At 42.0% G+C, this 22,246-nt stretch overlaps 2 protein-coding genes across 14 annotated transcripts in view; both read right to left on the bottom strand.

Annotated features, from left to right (window-relative positions):
* Positions 1-22,246, bottom strand: part of lmo7a (LIM domain 7a) — a 48,423-nt gene that overhangs the window by 17,638 nt on the left and 8,539 nt on the right. For 12 of the 13 annotated variants that reach the window (XM_076874744.1, XM_076874748.1, XM_076874755.1 and 9 more), the window contains 6 exons: positions 20,507-20,576; positions 14,579-14,685; positions 7,070-7,100; positions 6,041-6,154; positions 4,910-5,129; positions 4,088-4,337 (listed from right to left, as the gene is read on the bottom strand). In XM_076874744.1, the coding sequence (XP_076730859.1) occupies positions 4,088-4,337; positions 4,910-5,129; positions 6,041-6,154; positions 7,070-7,100; positions 14,579-14,685; positions 20,507-20,576 (792 nt within the window). Of the gene's footprint in view, positions 1-4,087; positions 4,338-4,909; positions 5,130-6,040; positions 6,155-6,241; positions 6,250-7,069; positions 7,101-14,578; positions 14,686-20,506; positions 20,577-22,246 lie in introns of those variants that run through there. The other variant, XM_076874756.1, reaches the window with a different exon arrangement.
* LOC143412921 (LIM domain only protein 7-like) lies at positions 699-2,322 on the bottom strand. Its single transcript, XM_076874757.1, has one exon. It carries the CDS (start codon positions 1,927-1,929, stop codon positions 1,084-1,086), a length of 846 nt encoding a protein of 281 aa, XP_076730872.1. The 5' UTR covers positions 1,930-2,322; the 3' UTR covers positions 699-1,083.

Here is a 22,246-nt window from a genome sequence, read left to right as displayed (position 1 = left end):
TGTTTTTGTTGTTAATATCAAGAGGATTAAAGTTACACTAGGCTGAGGAAGCGTGTAGACGTGTACCTTTCCCTAAACAAGGCTGCTTTCTGCAGACCCCAAATCCATCCATCCAAATGGGCTTAATTCAGGTTAAACGGTTGCTGTGTGTGTGCTTTTGTGTGTCCGCTCATGTGCAAACAGTACAGTGAAGATTTGTGTTCAAGTTACTATGGGCATGAGTCACATCGTCTTTCAGAGCTGTGAGGAATTTCTATAGTGCTTCTTGTTGGCGCAACAGACACGACTATATTTAATTTGTTGGACTGGTGCAGTTAGAGTGTTGGGGATGTTATGTTTGGATACTTCTCAGCATTCAACCTTTCCACCCTTTCTGCTGCTCTCTGAGTTTCACGGACCTGTATAAAGTTCCTTGTGCTGAGTAAAAGCAACACTGTGCTCAGGTCAGGTTGGACTTTAAATTCCCATATTGCACTTTTCTACTCTGCTTGAGCACTCGCGGGTTTAAAAAAAGAATCAGCGCAGTTACTCACAAGTTGCTTTTTCCTTTTATTAAGCATGAATGTTTTAATTCCCATATGTAGGTAAACTGTCAGATAAGAAAAGATGAAAGGCAGATTTCTTTTCAGGGCTGTTTCGCAAATGATACACCAAATCATTATGGTTTTTAAAAAAAATCAATGCATCACAACTCAAAATACACAATCTTGGTTGGTTTATTGTGCAGGTAATGTCTCAGTCTTTACACGCCATGAGTTTGAGAAGTAAAATTGACCACATCAAGCACTCAACTCTGAGGGAACAACAAACATTTAGAACAAGTTCTAAGCTGTTGTTGTGGTTAATTTCACCACATTTTCTTCACTCTTACTTTGAAATACCCATGTCTGATCAAGAAACAAGCATTTAACTGTGTAAAACTCGCCTCGCTGACTGTGAAGGACTTTAAATCAAATCTCAGCCAGAACAGAACAATTCAGTATCAAACAAAAATTACTGAAAGTCTGAAATGGCACAGAAACAACAAGACAAACATGCAGGAAAAAAGTCTACAGCCACTCTTACGTCAATCTTTTTTTTCCTTTACAGCTTCAGAGCAGCTAGCCTTTCCACCAAAAGCCTTTTCTTATGTCTTAACTGACTAGCTTCCCTGATTGCCTGCCACTTCTGCAGGTCCTCTTTGCTACAGGAAGAAGGCACTGAAGGGGTTTTCTGACTGGCTGATGAAGCGGAGCTCTGGCTCTGATCAGAACAGATTCTGAACTTTCGAATTAGCATGTCATCCGTTTCAGGACGGGTCTCCTTATCAACTTCATTCAGGTTCGGTATTGCTGCTTTATGAGTCAGGGGACATGGGGGGCAGAGGAGTCTGGACTTGAGGTCAGGAGGCAGTGCCCAAGGCTCTGGGATGGGCATCGGGGCATAGTTGTCAGGTGCTCCTGAGAGTGGTCGCTGTTGCTGTGCCTGCTGGGTTTTCTCCCTACGAAACACCACATCGTCCTGCTCAATGTCTGGGAACTCAGTTTCCTCGGCGCCTCCACGAACGGGTTTCTGGGTGACAATGTTGAGCTGCGGCTCAGAGGTGCAGCGGCGATGTCTGCAAGTCAGCAGAGTCTTCAGTTTAGCCAAGTTTGTGTTGGACTGGAAGGCAAGGGTTCGCCTGGCAAACATGTCATCATTCTCCAAGTCCGGGCAAATACTTTCATAATCAATGGGGTCCGGGGGCTCCCGGGGGTCTTGGCGCCCCAGGAGCATCCACTTCTCCCCTTTCACCAGTCTGGGACCTGAGGTGGGGTCCACAGGGGCAAACACCAGTGGGGGGGTCTCTAAGAGAGGGGACTTGGGATGCTGTGGAGGAGTGTGTGGTTGAACATGAGGACTGCAGAGTAGGCAGAAGGAGAGAAAAGGACAGAGAGGTGGTGAGTGCATGCGTGTGAATCGGATCAAAGAGCAAAAAAAGGAGGAAAAGATACAACAAGCAGCCACAGTGGTGACATTTGATTCAAACAGAAGTTGATCAAATGTGGATTTTACAGTCACACTGTTAGGAAATCAAACTGCAATGCTGCTTTCTACAAAAAAAAAAGGAAAAAAGAAAAAGGAAAAAGTCTAGGCTTGAATAGGCTGTAATATAAATAGATTAATATTGACACAGCCTATTTCCACTAAGGTCAAAGGAAGCAAACTACATTATAAAGCATGTTAGGGCTGCTCCCGTCGCCTGAGGATACATTTTATCATTAGTATTATTTTCCAGGAGCTCGTCAGAAACAGAGCCCCAACAGGAGTCAGTTATATTTTCTTATAAAAATCTGGATGCTTTAAAATATTCCAGCATCATCACAATCATGCAGCTGTATCGACCTTTTCCCCACAACAAGGGTGGTGTGAGCTGAAGCCTCGTGTGTGCGGGTATGAGAGGGAGATGGGTCAGAGGGAGAGGGGGCGGAGGAGAGCCAGGGGCTGATGTCACAGTCTGAGTCATCTGACGAAGAGCCTGACTTCTTATGGCTACAGCCGACGAAAGAAGAAAGGACAGAGGAAGACAAAAGGTGGATGAAATTAGAGAAGAAACAACGGTAGGAAAAGTTAAAGGAAATATAGGCTGGAATCTGGAAAACAGTGAACCACAGAATCACAGATTTCTAATCTGAAAGGTTAGATTGGCATGCAGTTATTTAAGGTCAGCAAAATCAAGCTATAGATAGGAAGAAAGAAAGGATTGTGTATATATGAGTATAAATGTATGCCCTCACACACCTGAAGCCTTGTATCTTCTTGTACCAGGGTCTCCTCTGAGAGCCCAGTTTGATCTTCTGAATGTGAATGTCTTCTTCTGGTGTCCAGAATTTGGGTAAGAACTTGTCATAAGATACACTACTTGTAGGCAGAGGTTTGATACCCATCTTACGGGCATAGAGATCATCTTGGACAGGGTCAGCATAGCCCACCTCATCATCCTCATCCTCAGAGTCGTCATATACCTCCCTGAACAAGCTGTCAGTGGACACGCCTCGGCGGTGGTCCACCCTCACTGAACCGTGCCGGGGGGGTTGCATTTCCCCTCTGCTGATGCTGCTGCTGCTCAAGAGAGACAGCCAACCACAAGTGTCAAAACCTTATTTTTTGGCACACAGGTCACACCAAAAAAAAAAAAAAAAAAAAAAAAAAGGATATATATATTTGTCCATCACAACAACCGCAAATGAAATGACGCAAGGAATATCAAACCAATGCAAGCTCAACGTCAAGCTGGGAGGCAAAAATTGATTTGTGGACTTGTCCTGCCAACTCAAATCACTCCTCCAAGCTGAAAAGAAGCAAATGAGGGCATGCTATATCTTTAAAAACGCAAAGCTCTTTGAACAAAAGCACCAAACTGAAGACTGCAAAATTGTTAGAGGCAGCACACTATGACAAAAAGCCACTGCTCATGGTTACAACTAACCATGCAAACTGAGGGTAAGAAAAGCATTCTTGTTTGCTTTTATCAAGCAGGCACATCAAAGTCACGCCGTTGCTTCATGTTCTCTGACCTGAGGCAGGCCACGTTTTGTTGAGGGACAACAGTGGGAGTTATAGTGACCTTGGGCAAGGTGTCCCCCCTGCCTCCAGCCACCCGTCCCCCAACCTGAGGACTGATGGGTAAGGCGAAGTTGGTGGGAGGAGCAGGGGAGGGGCTGTGGAAGCGCCTACTGGCCAGGTCATCCAGAACGAGATCGGGGTCCGGTCGGTCTGTGTCCGAGTCACTGCCACTTTCATACTCGCGGGCCCACTGGAGATGCGCGTCAGAGAAGGCACTCTGGGATACTTGACTGTCTCCGTAGCAGCCAGGGGACACCCTTATTTCACCAAGGCAGTCATTCCACAACAAAAATGAGAGACAACACCGTCGGCCATTCATAGACAACACAGCGATGAGAAAGGAGAAACAAAGAGCTACCGAGTAAACTTCAAGCCTTTGAAGCACGAACATGGAGTCAAGATATCTTTTGTTATAATAACCAAAAGGTAAGAGGAATAAAAAACAGCTCAGATGAGAAAGAGCACCTTCAAACAGAACAATGTGCATGGATTGTTGTGCTACCTGGTGAGAGAGCTTTCATCCTCTGCGAAACTGCTGCTGGCCCAGCTGCGCCGGTTGTCCTCATTACGTTCGGCCCGTTTCTTCCTTAGTGGAGCAGGCACGTAGCCAGAAGCTTTGTCTTTAGTGGGCAGGAACTGGTTAAACTGCGTGGTGGTTTTCGGTGCGACGACTGCCGACCGGCGGTAGCTGAGATTGTCCTTGTTCTCGGTCATCTTGAAGACAGAGTCTGCCTCGGTATCGCTACAACAACCTGGACCATGAAAGAGGAAAAACAGGTGTAAGGATTAGGGAAGAAAGTGGGAGAACAGAGAAAAGAGCGAGAGGAGTATATTGTGTGTTTTGGCGTGACTTTGGATGAGTAACAGAGGGGTGCAGGGTGTGGGGACAGAGGCCTCCTCATTTACAGGCCGGTGTGGACGGCTGTGGAATGTCTCACTGACCTCCACTGTGCATGGAGGAACTGCTCTGAGATCATCTGCCAGCAGTTTCCCCTTCTTTAAGTCAATATCATCACATGTTGGTATTCACTTTCAAAAGCATACCACTAGGTGGCAATAGGCATTTGTTTTCACAAATGGGTGTCAACTCTGTGGTTCTGAGGCAGTGTGTCTTCCCTGTTCACAAATATTTGAGTTTCTACACAGATGAGCTGGATTATAAATATTCAAGCAGAGAGACAATTTGAGAACAAACAAGCGAAAAGCGTGAGAACCACTCTCTAATGTCACGCTGTGTCCTGACAAATAATCAGCTTTAGGAAGATAAAAAGAAAGACGAAATTTGTCACCAAGATGTGGATGGAAATGAAATGATGTCTCCTACCCTCGCTGCTGCCTTTAAGAGTGGTGTCAGATGAGATGCTGTGGGGTCGGGAACCCAACGAATCCAAGCTGTCCAGGGAGTCGTCCCTCCTGTGTCTACCACCACCACCTCCTCCTCCTCCTCTCAGATGGGAGAGCTCCTCTCGCTCAGAGTACCAATTGTCTCCAAAACCGCTGTCTCGGACGTTGCTGCTTTTCTGACTGGAAGAATCCTGCAGAGCCTTTCACACACACACAAAAACATTCAGATAATAGGGTGCCAATTACAATATTTATCTCCACTGTGTGTGTGGTGAGATCTCCCAGGTAGAGAGTGAGTGGTCTGTTTTGTCTGGCCTCTCATTCTCGCAGACAAAGTTACTATAAGCATACGCTTCCATACCATATATAAAGGAGTGCCATTTAAATGGGATAACTTCACTGTTTTCTCTTCTCTCCCATCTTTGTCAAAATAAACAGTGTCACGATTCGCACGCCCTCGACGGCTGTGTTTACTGCGTGAAAAGAATGTCATCGCACATAAACGCATAAGCAAGCCCCAGACGAGCAAAAACTTGTCAACCACTTTAAAGAGAAAATGATTTTCACATCTGTAATCTGCCAAATCCTACCAGACAATGCGAGTCCGCAAAGCAAACTCAGCCTAACCCTGCGCCACTGAACTTGGATTATCGTGGCTAAACGTACAAAATACGCTGCATCCCACTGCTATTACTGAAAATCGGTGGAGAGGTCTTGCACACCAACCTATAAATCTATGTGAAAGCAAAGCGCCAAATTCAACACTGGCACAGGCACGGGCGGAAACGAGGCTTCTTCAAGAAAAGACGTGGCTATTTTCACTTGCAAAACTATGCGAACAGCATGTTGTAAACAACATTAAAATAGTTGAGTCAAGGGATCGGGTCTTTTATGACTCTACGTAGCTTTGGTTTTCGTGGCTAGCACACTGCGTCCCCCTCGGCCTATTGCTGTCATTCTTCTGCCTCATAGTCTTCATACCAGGGAGGATACAGTAACAAGACAGCGGCTATAGAAGAGGATTTCTAGTCCTGCCATTTCTGCTGTCCACAAGGAAATTCAGCTCGTGTTTCATGAATGAGATAGAGAGAACACACTTCTGGGAATTTACCTTGTATAGTGCTGTGCCCAATAAACCCTCAAATGCCTTGAAGTTCAAGTAAGGTCCATCATAGAAGCAGTCACACTGAGCTCTTCTACCTAACCAGTAAATGGTGATCAATACCTGGAAAGAGAAAACAAAAGAGATTATACCTTCATTATTTTTATGAGAAACCTATATCTATACATCAGGTTATCACTACAGCTTTACCTGTACAAATGTCAGGGATCAATGTGCTGTGCAGTGCTAAAGCAGTCGATTGTTATGATAGTTGCAGCCCTGCTTTGATGAGGGTCAGATCACCTAGAGCCATGCTCTAATTTCCAGGCTCATCCAGAATACTCTGTTGTTGTTTGTCTGTGCATTTATATGCTGGACAGGAGACTGGTGCACTAAGGCAAACAGTAAACCAACAAAGCTATAACCCCATTACACATGATACCGTTTAAAGTGGCGTGTCAGCGCTTTGGTTTTTTATGTCAGAAAGTTATCACGGTGTTGACTTTTTTTTTTTTTTTTTTTTTACATAAAAAGGGGCAAACATCCTCTAGTGAACATGTATACATTCTTAATGAATTTAAAATTTTAAAGTTATGAGGTGATCATTTGTCATTTTTTTCCTCAATTTATTCTGTAGATGCAAATAAATTGCAGTAGCTGTTTTTCGGCATTGCACCTAAATAAAATAAGGAGGAGAGGTTTACCTATCTCCTTGCATGACCCTCATTAAAGGAGGTTAAGTGTAGGAGGTTATGGCATTCTTGTGACCTGTGGAGTTAAGACTTTAAATGTCTAATCAATACATTCAAATTGTGAATCTGTGAAGCATTATCACGCGAGTCTCTCAGTTTCTTCCTCCTTTGTCTAACCTTCCAAAAATATGAGCAATAAAGCTCTATGTGGCATTATCTTTGCATTGGAATAAATATTTATAATGACAAACTATTATGGGATTCTATAAGCCAGTTGTAAAATATCTGAAAATGAATAAAATATATAAAATAAAATAAAAAACAAAAAAAAAACAAAAACACTCACATTTTTCAGCCTCCTGCTGGTCTCTTGATCCCTGGGAGAAAAACAGAAGGTTCATGTGTATGAGAGAAGATGAAAGTAAAAAACAAAACAAAACAAAAAAAAACACAGAGCATCGTTGTTGAGTTTATGTGTCGGGTAGTGAAAGAGCTGGAAACTGAGAGCACAATCCAGACTATTGCCAGCCTCGCTCTCACACAAAAGGCGGTGAGAAAAACAAACACATATTTGTGGGGGGAAAAGCCATGAAGTAAAATGTTGAGGCTTAACAATCCGTGTCACATCTGAGCACCTAATTTCAAGCTAATCGCAACATCTGAGCAATTGCGCTATCATTTAGTTAAACTTTAGGGACATAAATGGGTTCTTGGTCACGATGTGGAATAAAGATAAGCCCAGCAGCTGCTAATTTATCACCAAACAAGGCTCTGTTTAATATTTCACTCATATTTCTGGGGATTCAGAGTCAAACTGTGTCAGTAAGCCAACTTTCCCAGGAAACTGGAAGCTCCTGTGAAACCAAACAAAACTCACAGTCTCAAGCTGCAGCCTATTACCCTTGGTAGTCTGTGTACTTGTCACCTATCATGACCTTAATGTCTGTCTTGAGATGTTGGCAAACAGAAATGCATCATAAACAGTAACCATAATGATTTCACGAGAAGATTTACAGTCTGCTTTACATCTCCTGTTCACGTTGCACATTTCTGCATCTTTGTAATACCACAGGCAAACACACCTCTGTCTAACAATGAGAACTTGGGTTACAGCGAGACTTTTTCCATGCATGCCATGCATGCAATGTAACCAATAAACCTGCCAAGACAATGATGATGCTGTACATCAGTACCTAAAACCAGAAATGTTTAGGCTTCTATGGGTTTGCTGGGTTCAGATAAAGGAAACAAAGCAAGGACGGATATTTGAATCCATATTTTTCAGGCCAAAGGACAGAAAGGAACAACTGAATTGCTCAGTAGAGAAATAAGAGCTAAAAATAAACATGTAAATGCTGTTCTGAAGTACACTGCAGAGTACAGAGATACTGAGAGAAAATACTGTACTTTTTATTATTGTACTCTGAATGTATTTAATATATTTGGTTATTCTTAAGATTTTACATTGAAAACATTTTTTTTTACAACAAAAGCACCATGTAGGACTTAAACAGGTAGTTTCCAAACAAGCCAATGTCAGATGTTGCATATTCATCTGAGTGACCTCCCCCTTTTCATGGAATCAGATATATTGAATGAACTGTTCAAGAGTACATACCCAGTAACTTATTAAATTACTAAAAGAAAAAAAACCCCACTTTCTGTCAAGTTCATCATCATAAACTTTCAATTTCTTCCTCTGAAAGAGACCCATGAACTATAGTACCACACTGCATGTGGAAGAAGTAGCTCCGCTTGTGCTCTACAAACACCTTTTTATTTAACGGCTATTTAATTCCATTCAATTCAGTTTTACTTATATAGCACCAATTCTCATCAATAGTCGCCTTTATATTGTAAGGTAAAGACTAGAATATTAGAATATTAGACTCTATAATATTAGAAAGAAACTCTCACAATTACACGATGCCTATGAGCAAGCATTTGGCAACAGTGGAAAGGAAAAAAAATCCCCTTTATGCACTTTGTCTAACATTCATGCACCCACTCACACTCCAGTTTATGGATAGGGATCACTTCAGTGTTCCCACGTGTCAGCAATTAAACCACTGATGATCTGATTAGTAGATGATGTGCTTTACCTTCTTGAGTTGTAGCTTGTGGCTAGTGCAGTAGTTAACCCACTTGCCTTACATGCATATGAGCAAGACTAGGAGGAGAAAGCTTCCTGAAGTCACAAGCTGGTATACTCCTCACACTCCCTAGTTTATGTCAGGAATGGCATATGGTGTAAAACTCTGTATTTATTATGATAAACAGTATGTTGCTGACAATGCTTCTGTACTTCTGCTCGAGTATTTTTCCACTGCCGCCGGTACTTTTACCTATCTAAAGGTTCTAACACTTCTTTCACCACAAACAGCTGGATGGGAAGCTGATCAACTTTCCCACTAGCAAGCGTCATCTCACACCAGGGGTTTCCAAAATGCTGATTTGCCAACACTGCAAACTGAAATGGACATTTACCAGTTTGGAACACTGAGAAATATTTATGGCCCCAGTAAAAGAGATGGATAAAAAAAAATGCCCTTGTGTGGCTTGGAACATGGGCACAAAGTCTAAGATTATAGCAGCGGCAGCCAGGTCCAAAAAAGTGGGCGTTGTATACCAAAACTACCAGCATTTCTCGTAATGCCCATTTATACACGAGCAGAGAAGATAAAATGGGGCTATTTCTAGTTCTCTGGAACCTCGGGATTTTGCTGTAGCTTGTTAGAATCAGCTGAGTACTCATATGATTGAGCACGGACACTGCTGGAGTCTGATGCACACCAGTTCTAAACAGAAAGTACAAGCTAGGAAAAAGATACTCTAAAGTAGTATAATCAGTTTATTGTGATTTATTAGGTTTCAAGGGGGGAAAAAAAACAAACATTTGTGTTTTATGCTTCTTTTTTTATATGTATCGTGGCTGCTAAAATATATGCAAGTGTCTTCTTGTGTGTCAAAAGAGGTAAAAAGAGGTTATTCAGGAAGTCATATAGGATTGGTTTATGGTCCTATGAAAAACTATACATGCTATACAGTGAGCAAACAAAGCTCTGACAGGAAACCATCAAGCTTGACAAAATTATAAGACAGTCTTATCATTCACAAGTGTTATTTGCTACATGTTTACACAGACTTTTGCACCACCACACTTTTGGCCAAGGCAAAGAACACGTAACGACCAATCCCTCATCACTTCAGACGGCGTTCTTTAAACTTGCGCCGCACACAAGTACCCAAGACAACACGTAGGCAAGTCAGCAACGTCTACAACACAGCCATTGGAAAGATAAACACAAGCCTCTACCTCTACAACCAAATCAAAATTAGTTTTTCCCCAACAAGATGTTTTTATTTACATGGCACAGTTTCAGCTATTACTATCAGCTACTTTAATTTGACCTAAAGGAGTCGAATAGTAAATGCTGCCAAAATTGAGAAAAAGGAGACAAAAGGGCAGAAAGAAGTCAGATAAACTGAAGAAACACAAACAAATATTCAAATGTTACACAAATAACTTTCTAAGAGAGAGCAAAGGAAATTATCTAATTCAATCACTTCCCTGTGTTGTAACAGAGGCAGAACGATAGACTAAGTAGATAATAATAAAATCTACAGATAAATGTATTCCAACCTGTATCTGTCTCTAGTATCAGTCTGTTTACAGCCAATAACGACATCAAACCAGCTCGACCTCTCAAACCAAACACCAAAGCTAAATTAGTGGGTGTGAAAGCGCAATCAGAGAGCATACCTCTGCAATGAAGATTACTTGCTCAGCCGCAATCCATAAATCCACATGTAACAGCATTCATCTATGTTCTTTGAGATTTAAATACAGACCCAGACAATCCCCAGCAGTACCCCCCCAAAAAAGAAAAAAAGACAGACACAAGGAGAGTTAAAATAGAGGAATCAGCTGTGGGTGAAACAGTGTCAGACATCATTGTGTCGTACTTATCAGGCACACTGCAGCCTTTGTGAGCGAGGAAACAGGGTGAGGCTGGTATTTCTCTCTCCAAGTTAACTACAGGGCACAAATATAACCCTTGTGTTGCCCTTTTACAGCCAGGGCTGTGTCAGTGGTGTAGAAACTTTATTGGCCTCTCAGCATCATCGCTCGTTTGGTTTCCCAATCTGCCCACGGTTCACGCAACGCTGTGACAAACATTGATGGCATTGTCATATATTATACTATGGAACCAGAAGGTGCAGTTCCAGCTTGCTGAACCACACCCGAAACAACAACACACCGGGCACTGCGTCTGACTCCTTTGCCCCGAGTTCCAAACATTCAGATTTTCACAGTGAGCTTCAAAGTACTACCACAGTACACACAGAATGGGGTACAATACACACTGGTGGTGAAGAAATTCTGATAACAAGCTATGTAATCTGTACACATTTCTCTGGGAAACAACACTTTCCTTCAAATATGTGGTCACAGAGGTCACAATGCTTATTGATTATTTAGAAGAAGCTATTAACATTCCTCAGAGGACAATGCACCTGTCAATCTTGTGCAGTTGTTTTCTCTCTTTTTTTGGGTTGCAGAGCAGTCAATAATTTGCTTAATCAAACAGTGGAAAACAAATGAGACTTTGGACCCCTCTCTGTGGGGGACTTGTTCTGTCAGTTACTGGAAGTCACAGAGCAAAGCGATCACAACAGCGAGAGCAATTTGCAAATTCCACTATAAACGTTGTGCATTCAGAAAGCACTTAAATACATGTAGGCTAGCAAAGGCATCATCATAAAACTATGGTTTATGGACGGGCTGAAACTCATTGAACAATCTCTAAATCCTTAGGGCCTTATAAAACGGATTTAAATAAATTTTCATTTTAAGTTCAATTTAAACAAAAATCAACAAACAACTTTTTTCTTATTTTAAAAAATCCTAACTTTTGAGTGAAAAAAACCCTCTAAGCCAAGCTTATATATTTGAAGCAAGTTATTTTCTGCTGGTTATGTTTGGGACATGTACACAACCGCGTCGTAGCAATGCTGCTGAATTTCTATATCGGATCTAATAGTCCACAGGATGTAGCTAATTTTGAATAGTGCGCTTTTGGAGGGAATGATTAATCCTCAGCCTCATCCTGTGGACAGTTGATAGCTGGTCATAAATAGATGTGAATCACAGTTTGCGATCATGAATCAGATTCAGTCTGGTACTACGTGCTTAAGAAACAGTAACTTGGCTTCGGTTTAACACGTGGACGATACGAGGCAGGACACTGTCCCCTCTTATCTTTCAGTATCTGTATCACAACAGTTTGTGATGCCTATTAACACTTTTTGACATTGTGTTTGTGACTGATAAAAGTCATTATCATAAAAAAGGTTTCATAACACAATGCAATACAGCACTGAACGTGCTAGAACCAGTACTACAATTGCAAAGCTCAAAGGTCAGGCCAAACATCCAATACGCTTTTATGGTGATCGTAATGCGGGCGGGCACGAATTAAATAAAGCCTTCCTTGTGTGCGGCGTCATGCAAACTGTCACTGTGCCTTGTTAATAACTGTATTTTAAGCACCTTACATCTATTTGTCAAACTGGATGCCGAGGACATTTCAGCCTAGACGACTGATCAGCAAAAACACGTTGCAGAGAATTTCTTGGTCTGCTAACAAATAGAAAACTCGATTTGTCATTTCAGTTTCGTTTTATATATCAGTCAGTTCATTCTGCTTCATCTTTCTGCTGCAAAACATTTCAGGTAACTAATGCAAAATGGGAAAGTTTAAATCTAAATGGCAAAAATTTTTAAAAATAAACGTCCGGTTTATCTGCAAGTGAAAGCAACACAGAGCAACCAAGAGACAGAATAACAACCTAATTGCTGCTGAACAGCAAAAAACAGTGAAGCTGAGCGAAGCACCTGTCAGACTGGGTTTAAGGGAGTGGAGGTTGGACAAACACCAGGGGTAAAGACAGCTGATAGAGACAACTTTCTCTCCCTCGCTCTGTGTGTGTGTGTGAGCTCTCAGTGCCTCATTTGCTTAGCCTCTGATAAGCACCAGCACCATAAAACCATTGGCTGCTTGTATGCAGCCTTGTTTGGGAAGATATCCTCATGTTACTCCTGGTGCGCGCTCTCTCTCTTTGTAAGTCAGAAATGCTGCAAGCGAAATTTTTACCCAGCAGGCCAAATTTGATTCCTTCTTGCATAAAAAGAATTCTGGGCATAATTAAAACCTGCTGAATTTAAGAGCAGGAATGACTCGTGCACTCAAGAATGTGTAACTGAATATATACAAACACAAACACACGCAGGTGTACTATGAAGACCACAAGCAAGGGGAGGCTGCAAACTATAAAAAGCTCCTTTACTGGTGTCCTGATACCATTCCAATCAGTCCTGCTTCTCAAAGTGACCCCAGATGCTAAAAATAGGATAGCGAGAACAGTCTTACAAAACCCCAGCACGCAGATGGACAAGGCGGCAAAGAGCTGAGCTCAAGTATACTCTAAGAAGTATACTTTTTATTATATGTCTGCGTGACAGAGTCAGCTGCTAATATGCTAGAGTGACTTTTAGTCAGCTATCACTGCATGAGTATCGTTTCTCCAGCTTGTTACTGTCGCACGAAATTTACCACTAGCATCATGGGAAAAGTTATGTAATGAAGGAAGTGACTGAGAGCATGGTGTAAGACGTATCACAGAATTATCTTTATGAGAGTGACAGGCAAAGATATCTTAAGGCAGCTTGTTCTCTGGTGTAGAGGTGAGGGTGTGTCTTCATAAAAGGTAGGCAGATTTGTTTGTTTAAAGCCCATATACCACTTTACAGTACACCTGTCTGCATGTATGCCTTTTTGATTTACGTGGTTTCGACAATAGCTGTCAGCGGTGGCGAAAAACCGCTTAGGTGAATTATGGGAAAAATGCAACATCTCGAAGGAACACCCCAAATTAAGGGCTACTTTGTGTTTACATTAAGTGAAACACAAAGAGGTGAAGCCCCTCTGAATATACATGCTGCATTTTTACACCTTCACCATGGATTATTTTGTCACCCAAAGTGATGTATTTGCTAATAAGGGCTTATCTGCGTCAAGCTTAACGACCTGCAGGTATTGCTGTTAAAGCACTTTTTTTAAATGCTTGCGCAGCACAGAGAGGGTGCCACAGAGGATGGACAGTACGCCGAGCCCCGCTTCGCTTCCCCCTGAAGGCACACCTGTGCGAAAGATGAACAGGTTGTTCAACATACCGCGCGCTTCTCTGGCGGGGCATTCAACTGACACAAAAGCAACTGTGTGAAAAAACTAATAAACACAGCAGCAGGGTACTGATAATGAGCGAGGCTTCTCTTTAATTAACAATCGCAACGACGAGTCTTTAAAATCTATACCCTGCACCAGTAAGTGCTCAGTTACTGTCACGACTAGGATTTTGCAACCGGAATCATGACATTTGTATTGAATGGAAATTAATTTGACCTGATACTTTACAATCAGATTACACATTCTTACTACTGTGTTTTTTTTTTTTATCAACAGTTGGATCTCCCACACTTTAAAGAAACTCATGTACCTCGGCAGGTGTATAACAGCAGGAGAAAATATGTACTGAAAATAGAGTTGACCTTTTTTTAACAGCAGCTTGAATCGTGGCTCACATGAGAACCCATGTCCCTTACAGTATCTGTGAAAGCTACAATGAATCATTCAGCCTCTCTGTGGGAGATTAAGTTGATTCAATCAAGGAAGAAGCAAAAACACGAGTGGGTCTCGGCTTTTGTCTCTTGCATGATTGCATCACAGGTCTGTGAATGATGAGTACAGGCATCAAAGTGTTTGTGCCAGTGCTCTGAAAGCTTAAAACTTACTTGACTGTGACTCTTGAGGACAAGTCTTGAAGATCTCCGGGGTGAAAGAGCTGCGCTTCCTTTAGTCCAAGCTTCCCGCAGGCCTTGAGGAAGACGTTAAGGTTGTCCTGGGTAAAGAACAAAGCAGGGATGAGGTCTGTCCACCTTTAGAGGCAAAGAATAATCACTCAGGAATTCAGTGGCAGGGACACAACCTACAAGTGATTGCTTCCAAAGTTCATGTCACAGAGCAGAAGTGGATTGGGAGGAGCATGTGCGTAGCAAATAAGAAGTGACCCATGGCAGGACACAAACACACATGCAGTGGGTGGGGGGAGGAGGCAGCCTGACAAGAGCTGAGTGACAGCAGCAGAGCCACCTGTGGGTTGCGTTAGGGTAGGGAAAACAGCCAAACCAGAAAGAATGACATCAGAGGTTTGCACAAGTCCCACCCAGCCAGGAGCTGGAGAGCAAAAGTGACGCACGCGGCAGCACGCTGCCTGTTGCACTCTTTTCTCACACCCTGAAACTGTCCCCTCCCCTCTGTGCCAAGCCCTTTATTCGAGAATACCTGTGGAATCTGTGGGGTGGTGGTGTATTTTTGAGACATTAGGTTGCTATGAAACCTTAAGTCGGGTGACAGAAACGGATAAATATTTCCCTGAAGCGATTCTTCAGAGGACATGGGAGTGGAAGGACTGCTTTTTTTTTTTTGTTTCCCCCGTACATTGTGTCAATCACTTTACGGTTTGCGTGTACGTACACGATTTGGACAGGTGTGTGGGCATGATGCAGGAAAGCAAAAATACATTTTGCTCCAAACATATACACACAACTCAGACATTTCAAGCAAATCAACCACACAAGCACCATTCTTTTCCGGTCTCGTGACTTTTCCAGTTGTAATCCCAACTGTCCTGTTTGTAAGGCTGCACTTCCCATTGGGACAGCACTTCTTATGAGGGCTTTCATGTAATCATACATGGTTTCAACATGGGCTGAAATAATTAAGGGGTAGCTAGTTCTATATTTAAATGGCAAACATGCTTATTAGCAAATGGAGGAAGAGAGTTCGCCTCCCAGTGGATGTGAGCTAACAGTTTTGCCTGTCCCTCTGCAGTACTTTGATGGGCTTTATAGGCTACAACCATTACAAGTCATACATCAGCACTTCACCTACTGTATGCAAGAGGTACAGAATAGCACAATCTCCCAGACTGAGATATCGTGACGAATACGACTGAGTAACTCAGGAGATAACACTGATTCTGGCTGCTTAAAGGGACAGATAGGGCCTTTGGTGCTTTTTATCTTCCATCTACATTGATTAAGTGTGAGTTGATCACTACTTGAGATTTAAGCTATTGTGATGTCGTCTTTCTGTTGAATATAATGCAATCAGATGGCGCTTGCCTTGGACCACTCATAGGGCCAAAAACTATTTTTTGAAAACTCTGCAGCAATGTCTGTTTTCAAGAAGAAAAAAAATGCACAGGCCTTGTTGAATGTCATGTCATTTTGTGTTACTGATTGGTACAACATGTACCTTTCAGAAAAAACAAAGCATACTTTTAGCTGCTTTAATTTGCCTCACTAGGGTGAGGCAAACAACAAGACAGCTTTCAAGTACAGGCACTCTGAATGTTAGATTGGAATTTTAAAAACTTGCATTACAAATTATGTTTAAAGACGAGACAATAAATATGGTTTAAAGGAAGTGTAACACAGCCCAGATCATGTTTTCAACAGTGAAGTGAGGAATTGTTAATATTTTATTTGTTTCCCAGGAAAATGTCTAATTCGGTTAAAGTTTGAGAAGTATCATGGTGTTTTTTCAAATGCAGCAAATATCTGCAGTGGCATGAATTATGAAACACAGCTTTATTCATCATACAACCTGGTAACCCATCAGCCCATCCAAAGCCTCCTAAAAAGTGACTGGACAATAAAACTAAGCCTACGAACAGACTACAGATGGAAACCAGAATATTTGTGCAAACAACAATTTTGTTGCATATATGAACATATTCATATGTAAAATCTCTTTAGAGAAATTATTCAGCGATAACTGAGTCTGTTAGCATGATCCCTTTACTTAGCCTTAATTAACTAAAGTGGCATCCAAAACTAACTATAGAAGGAACTGAGTTTGTAATCTGTGTCCATTATCTAAATAGTGACTATATTTGTTATAATAAGTTAACTGGTAATGTTATTCAGTACTTTATATGCTAAACTGTTAACGTGCAGATCTCATAACATATATCCCACTCAATCCCAGAAAATGGGATTAAGGCAAATAAAATTCTAGTTCTATATCTTTTGGTATGTTAATTAACTACAAAGAGCATTATGAACAAACTAAAAGCCCCCGCCCCCCCAATAGATCAGTCCCAGAACATGCAGAGATAATGATGTTGAAGGAATTTTATGCTGACTTGTGCCTGCATATAATCCTGCTAAATATGCTGTACCCATCCAGCAGCCTCTAATCCTCTCATGCAAACTCGAGGATCCTGATTTAAGCACTTCGCTCCAAGAAACGGAAAGCTTCTTCATCCCTTCTGGTCGCATTATGGCCACGCCATTTCTTTCACTGCTCTCTTTGTCTACAATAATTCCCCTCAACTGACCCCTTCCAGTGCTTTAAAGAACAAGGAAAGTTATGATTAAAATATCAGGCTACACAGTTTCAAAACCTGTGACAATAAACCAAGAGGAGATTGAATACTTGAAATACCGTCTCTCCTCAAACGGGCTCAATAAAGGGCCCACACGTCTCAAAAGTCGGATCCAGTCATAACATGCACGCATACAACGCAAACACAGTAACAAAACATGGTCAAATACCGTTCATTGCACAGACAATTACACATTTAGATGAGTAAAGACACCCTAAAGGCCACTGAAACTGTTTATCCTCTCCATCCTCCCCCAACTACCTCAACTCACCAAGGAGTTGGTGTGTGCTGGAGCAGCCACTGACATGCCAATTACGGTGTATTTATGGTCTGCACTTTAGTGGGCAGATGGAGTCATCCTTAACTCCCTCCCTCTGGCTTTGCCCCAGTGGGCCTCAGATCCAGGCCCACATTCGTGCAGTTCGCTGCCCAACCACACAACTGCCGCCTTCCTGCTAAGCACTGGTAAAAGCAGAACCAGGCTTGAACCGGGCTTCCATGGCCCAAACCCACATCTCACTCAGCAACAGTCAGAGGAGTTTGCTGACATGAGAAACATTCCCCTGGACACAAGTGAAAGCAAAGAATAGGCCAGAGACTGGAGCCAATGTTGCTAAATATTCTGCAAAACTGGAGATTTACTGTTTTTCTCTCTCTCCTTCGTTCCTTCTTTGGTCTTTTTTGCTCTGCCCAAACTTGAGGCTGGTATTGATTTAGAGTACTGACAATCCCACAGACAGCAAATCTCAAACCCCACTTATAAGTCTAAAAGTTGAAAATACTCATATTTGAGTGGTAATGAGGCACGTTTGCAAGGAACAAAATGATTCAAATCATGCTGTATCTACTCTGCAAAATGAAAAAAGAAACAAAAGAAAAATAGTGTTACTCTTGCTCTTTGTCCACTGCTTCTGGCTTTTCTTCCAGATCTATATTTCTAAGTTGTGTAACAGAAGATGAATGGGCAAACACAGAAATGTTCAGAAAATAGCAAACTTCCAACTAAAAAACCACCTCCCTCCACCACCACCAACAACAACAACACCACCAAAGACCACACTTATTGCTATTAAAAGAGACGCGAGATAGGGGGAAAAAGTGAGAGTACTTGGAGAGGAAATATATTCTCGCATCAGTGAGACTGAGTAATGTTCGTCTGGAGAACTTTCCACTTTTCTCCATGTGGTTGGCAGTCACTGATAGCCTCGAGCCAACCAGAAGCCTTCACATTTGCGAGAGAATTTATGATCAGGTGGTTTCAGGTTTATGTCCAGGTCTCGGAAATACCACACAAATGCTTCAGATGGAGGAGAAACTTATTACCTCAGCAGGTGCCCGGCCAGCTCTGTCAGTAGTAGTCCAAAACAAACTGGCAGGAAATTTGATTTACGTCAAAATGCCTATATGATGGCGCATGTTTGTTGTTTACAGACTGCTTATTTCACTGCTAACTTGTCACTGTCTTGTCAGCAGAGCCCATAGACACACATGAACTCCCTCTGCTTCAGCTAGGGTTGGGATTCTCTATAATTCCACTAGACAGCTGGTCCCAATTACTCCCACAACAGAGAGATGCTGAGGGATGGGTTTAAGGTAGGTTTTTAAACCTACCCTAGAAGTTGTTTGCAGACGCTCCCAAAACATCCATGTTAGCTAAACCAGCCAGGCCCAAAAGATCTCAGCTGAAATGTGACAACAGTACCAGGCCGACTGATTCAAAAACAGGTATTTAGCATAGACTGTACCAAAGATTGGTATAACCAAAGACACAAGCCACTGGCTTACTGTTTTTGTCTTTGAAAATGGACCTGGGCCCTGTACTACAAAGCAAGTTAAACAAACCCAGGATATCTTTCCATGATCTGGCCTCACTTAACGTAAGATCAGCAATGAAGCTAAGTGATCACACTTCTTTCCGAGCTTTCTTCCAGGAATGGTGATGTCATTTTGGTCAGTAGGTGGAGATTTTATACCTGCTGATCTCTGATCTCGAACATAACCTGCTGCAGAGCAGGTAAGGCCTGAAGGATAACTTGCGATGTTGGTGCACCCCGGTAAGAGGTCAGTCATCTTCATTCTACTAACAATCTATTTCAGGGGTGTCAAACTCAAATACACAGTGGGCCAAAATTCAAAACTGGAACAAAGTCGCGGGCTAACATTAATATTTATTGAAATATATTTATTCCTCCAGATATAAGAATGAATCTTTTCTTATGGACTAAAACACGTTTTGCTGAAAAACTGAATATGGAACAAGCAAAGCTTAATACTAAATAATATATATATTAGCTGTATAATACCAGTAGGCCCGCTCTAATAGTAATAGTAATTCGTGGGCCAAATGTAATTAGGCTGCGGGCCAAATTTGGCCCACGGGCCAGAGTTTGACACCTATGATCTATTTTGAACCTTGAAATCACCTGGATAAGCCCAAATCCTACTTTATAGTGCAGGTATATCTGGACAAAACGCCAATACTTAATGCTAATGTCAATTTGGTTTTTAAGGGACGTCCATATTTCTCCTTAATACTAAATTTGATGCAAAGATTGAATTTACATCTTAATGCAACTGAAACAGATGAGTTTTCTAAAAATGTATCCTCTGTCGTGTCGTCACGAGGGACGAAATTAGCCATAGAGACAACAGATGTTTTTGCACCACTCTAAAGACATGTTTATTTCTGTTGCAACTTTAAACTTGAGGGTTTGTGGGGATTGACTGACTCTTGGAGCCAGCGTCACATGGCCGTTAAAGGAGCTTCTTGAACTTCAGCGTTCAGTTTTTCTGCTCTGCAGGTTGCCGCTTGGTTTTAAACCCCAAATCTGGCCCCGTCTAACATTCTATCACTCAATCAAAACTGTAATCATCATGCCAACACAAAGACCTTTTGTCTGTAATGGTTTTGATTGAACACAGCCTTCAGCACGGCCGTCCCCGTATTTATGATGCAACCAAATGAACCGGCGGCATTTCAACCAGCTTCACGTTCATTGAACTTAATAGCGTGGAAGGATACGTGGAGCGACAAGTCACTGAGCAAAAACTCTGCTGCTGCCTGCTACACCTCACACTGCTCCACCCAATCTAAGACACCCACTACTATTTCTACAATAGAAATTATCCCCCCCCAAAAAATGCAATAACGAGAGACAAAACTATGATCAAAATAAAGATGAGCTCTTATTGTATTTAAAGGATATGTCTGAGTACAGCTTTTAAATACAATAAGATTGAGACTAAACAATAAGGGGGAAAAACTTACCAGTCCAGCAATAGGAGTAGGCAGTCTGTTAACCCTCTTGACAACACCAGGCTTGATCTTGTTAATCAGTCTGTGAGCAAAAGAGAGGGAGAGGACGAGGGGAAGGGAGACGGTGAGTGAAAGGAGTTGGTTATTGGCTAGCCTGCTTTAAGTGCGAGGGAACGAATAAAATGTGTTGCAAAGTCTTAGTGTTGTGTGTTTACGACTTTGTTTAATGGTAGCCACCTGGCTTCAGTTTAGCAAATCGCCACTGCTGCAACTGTGATGTAAACACACCAGGCACACTGCTCCTAAAATATACCCTCCAACACTGAAACAACCCCAAACAAACCTTGAATCAGCCTCAGAAAACAGTAAGTAAGATAGATGGTGGATTTCTGGTGTTAACCAAACACCCAAGGCAGAAAAAAAACAAACAGCTTGACCAACTGGACTAAAGGCTTCATAAGATGACCATAGTTTATTGTGCCTCAGAGATCTGGTCGGAAAAAAAAGAACTACCACACAGTAAAATTATTCTGTTAGAGGTATTTACAAGTCATGCTTCCCGTTTAAAAAGTCTTCCTTTCACGGTTTAAATTATAGAATATTTTGCAATCAAATATACTCAAAGTACAAGGACTGCAGACTGCAACTAAATCCTATATTCATTACTACTTAATATAAAGATCATATGCTTTATATACCAGGGAGCTACATTAACATGACTGACAGGTCAACTGAGGAATACTGAGCATCTAGCTTAAATTCAGTTTTCAGCTAGAAAACCTTGCAATTTATATGGATGTTACTTTGACAGGTGCACTCCTCAAAGGAAGTGGTCTCCCCCAGCTCTGTTATAACCATGCTGCACAAACTGCTGAGAACCTCTACCAAGAGCAAAGGGTGTTTACCAGATCTCCAAACTTCCAAGCTGACTGTTCATTCGAATTATTAGCAAACATCCCAGTGCCAGAGAGTAAGAGACACCCACAGATGATCCATGTGGGGGTAAGCATGAAACTATGCAATACTGTGCAGTTGGTTTTATTATTCTGCATGACTGATTAATAAAAATCCCTATAAAATGTAATCCAAAGCAATAAAAAGGTGTGACTACAACCCCCACTGCTTGATTAAAGAAAAATAACACATTAAAAGCTCAACATGAGGCAAAATAATTTGTTTACTCTGCGGGCTGGGAGCGGATGGACTGGTATAAGGCTTAGCATGTGCTCACAATAGATGTAAAGAAAGAATGCAAAGGGCCATTTGGGTTCACATTACTCATTTAGCATGAAACAATGGAACGTTACGAGATAACACACACTTTAAGTGAAGTAGGATATAAACATGTCTGCGATCCACGCAAAACATTCTTTTCCAAGCGAGAAACTCCGATAACCAAAACACAATGGGAAGGGAGGCAGCGTTGCTAGGTGAAAGCGATTTTAATCTGTCTTCCTCTTCCTTGTGTTGAGAAAACACAGACAGCCCGTGAGTGAGAGTGTCCGTGTAGTTCTCTGACATCAGGCAAACAGACGAGTCAGGATCAAATCAGCAGAATGAACGGCTTCTTCTCTGAACCAATGCCAATAGAGTGTGGAAGATTCTGCATGGCCTGCTGGTAATTACGGCTTCCTGCTGATCCGAGCAAATCACATCAGTGATGTGCCCATTTAGCAGTGCTGCCCACAAGCAGACACATGAAGGGACATGAGGCTAGCCCTCACACACAGAGCCCTAATCTGAGAAAAAGCC

The sequence above is a fragment of the Maylandia zebra genome, linkage group LG16 (genome assembly GCF_041146795.1).
Source record: "Maylandia zebra isolate NMK-2024a linkage group LG16, Mzebra_GT3a, whole genome shotgun sequence".
NCBI classification, from domain to species: domain Eukaryota; kingdom Metazoa; phylum Chordata; class Actinopteri; order Cichliformes; family Cichlidae; genus Maylandia; species Maylandia zebra.
This window is presented reverse-complemented; position numbering and strand designations above follow the sequence as displayed.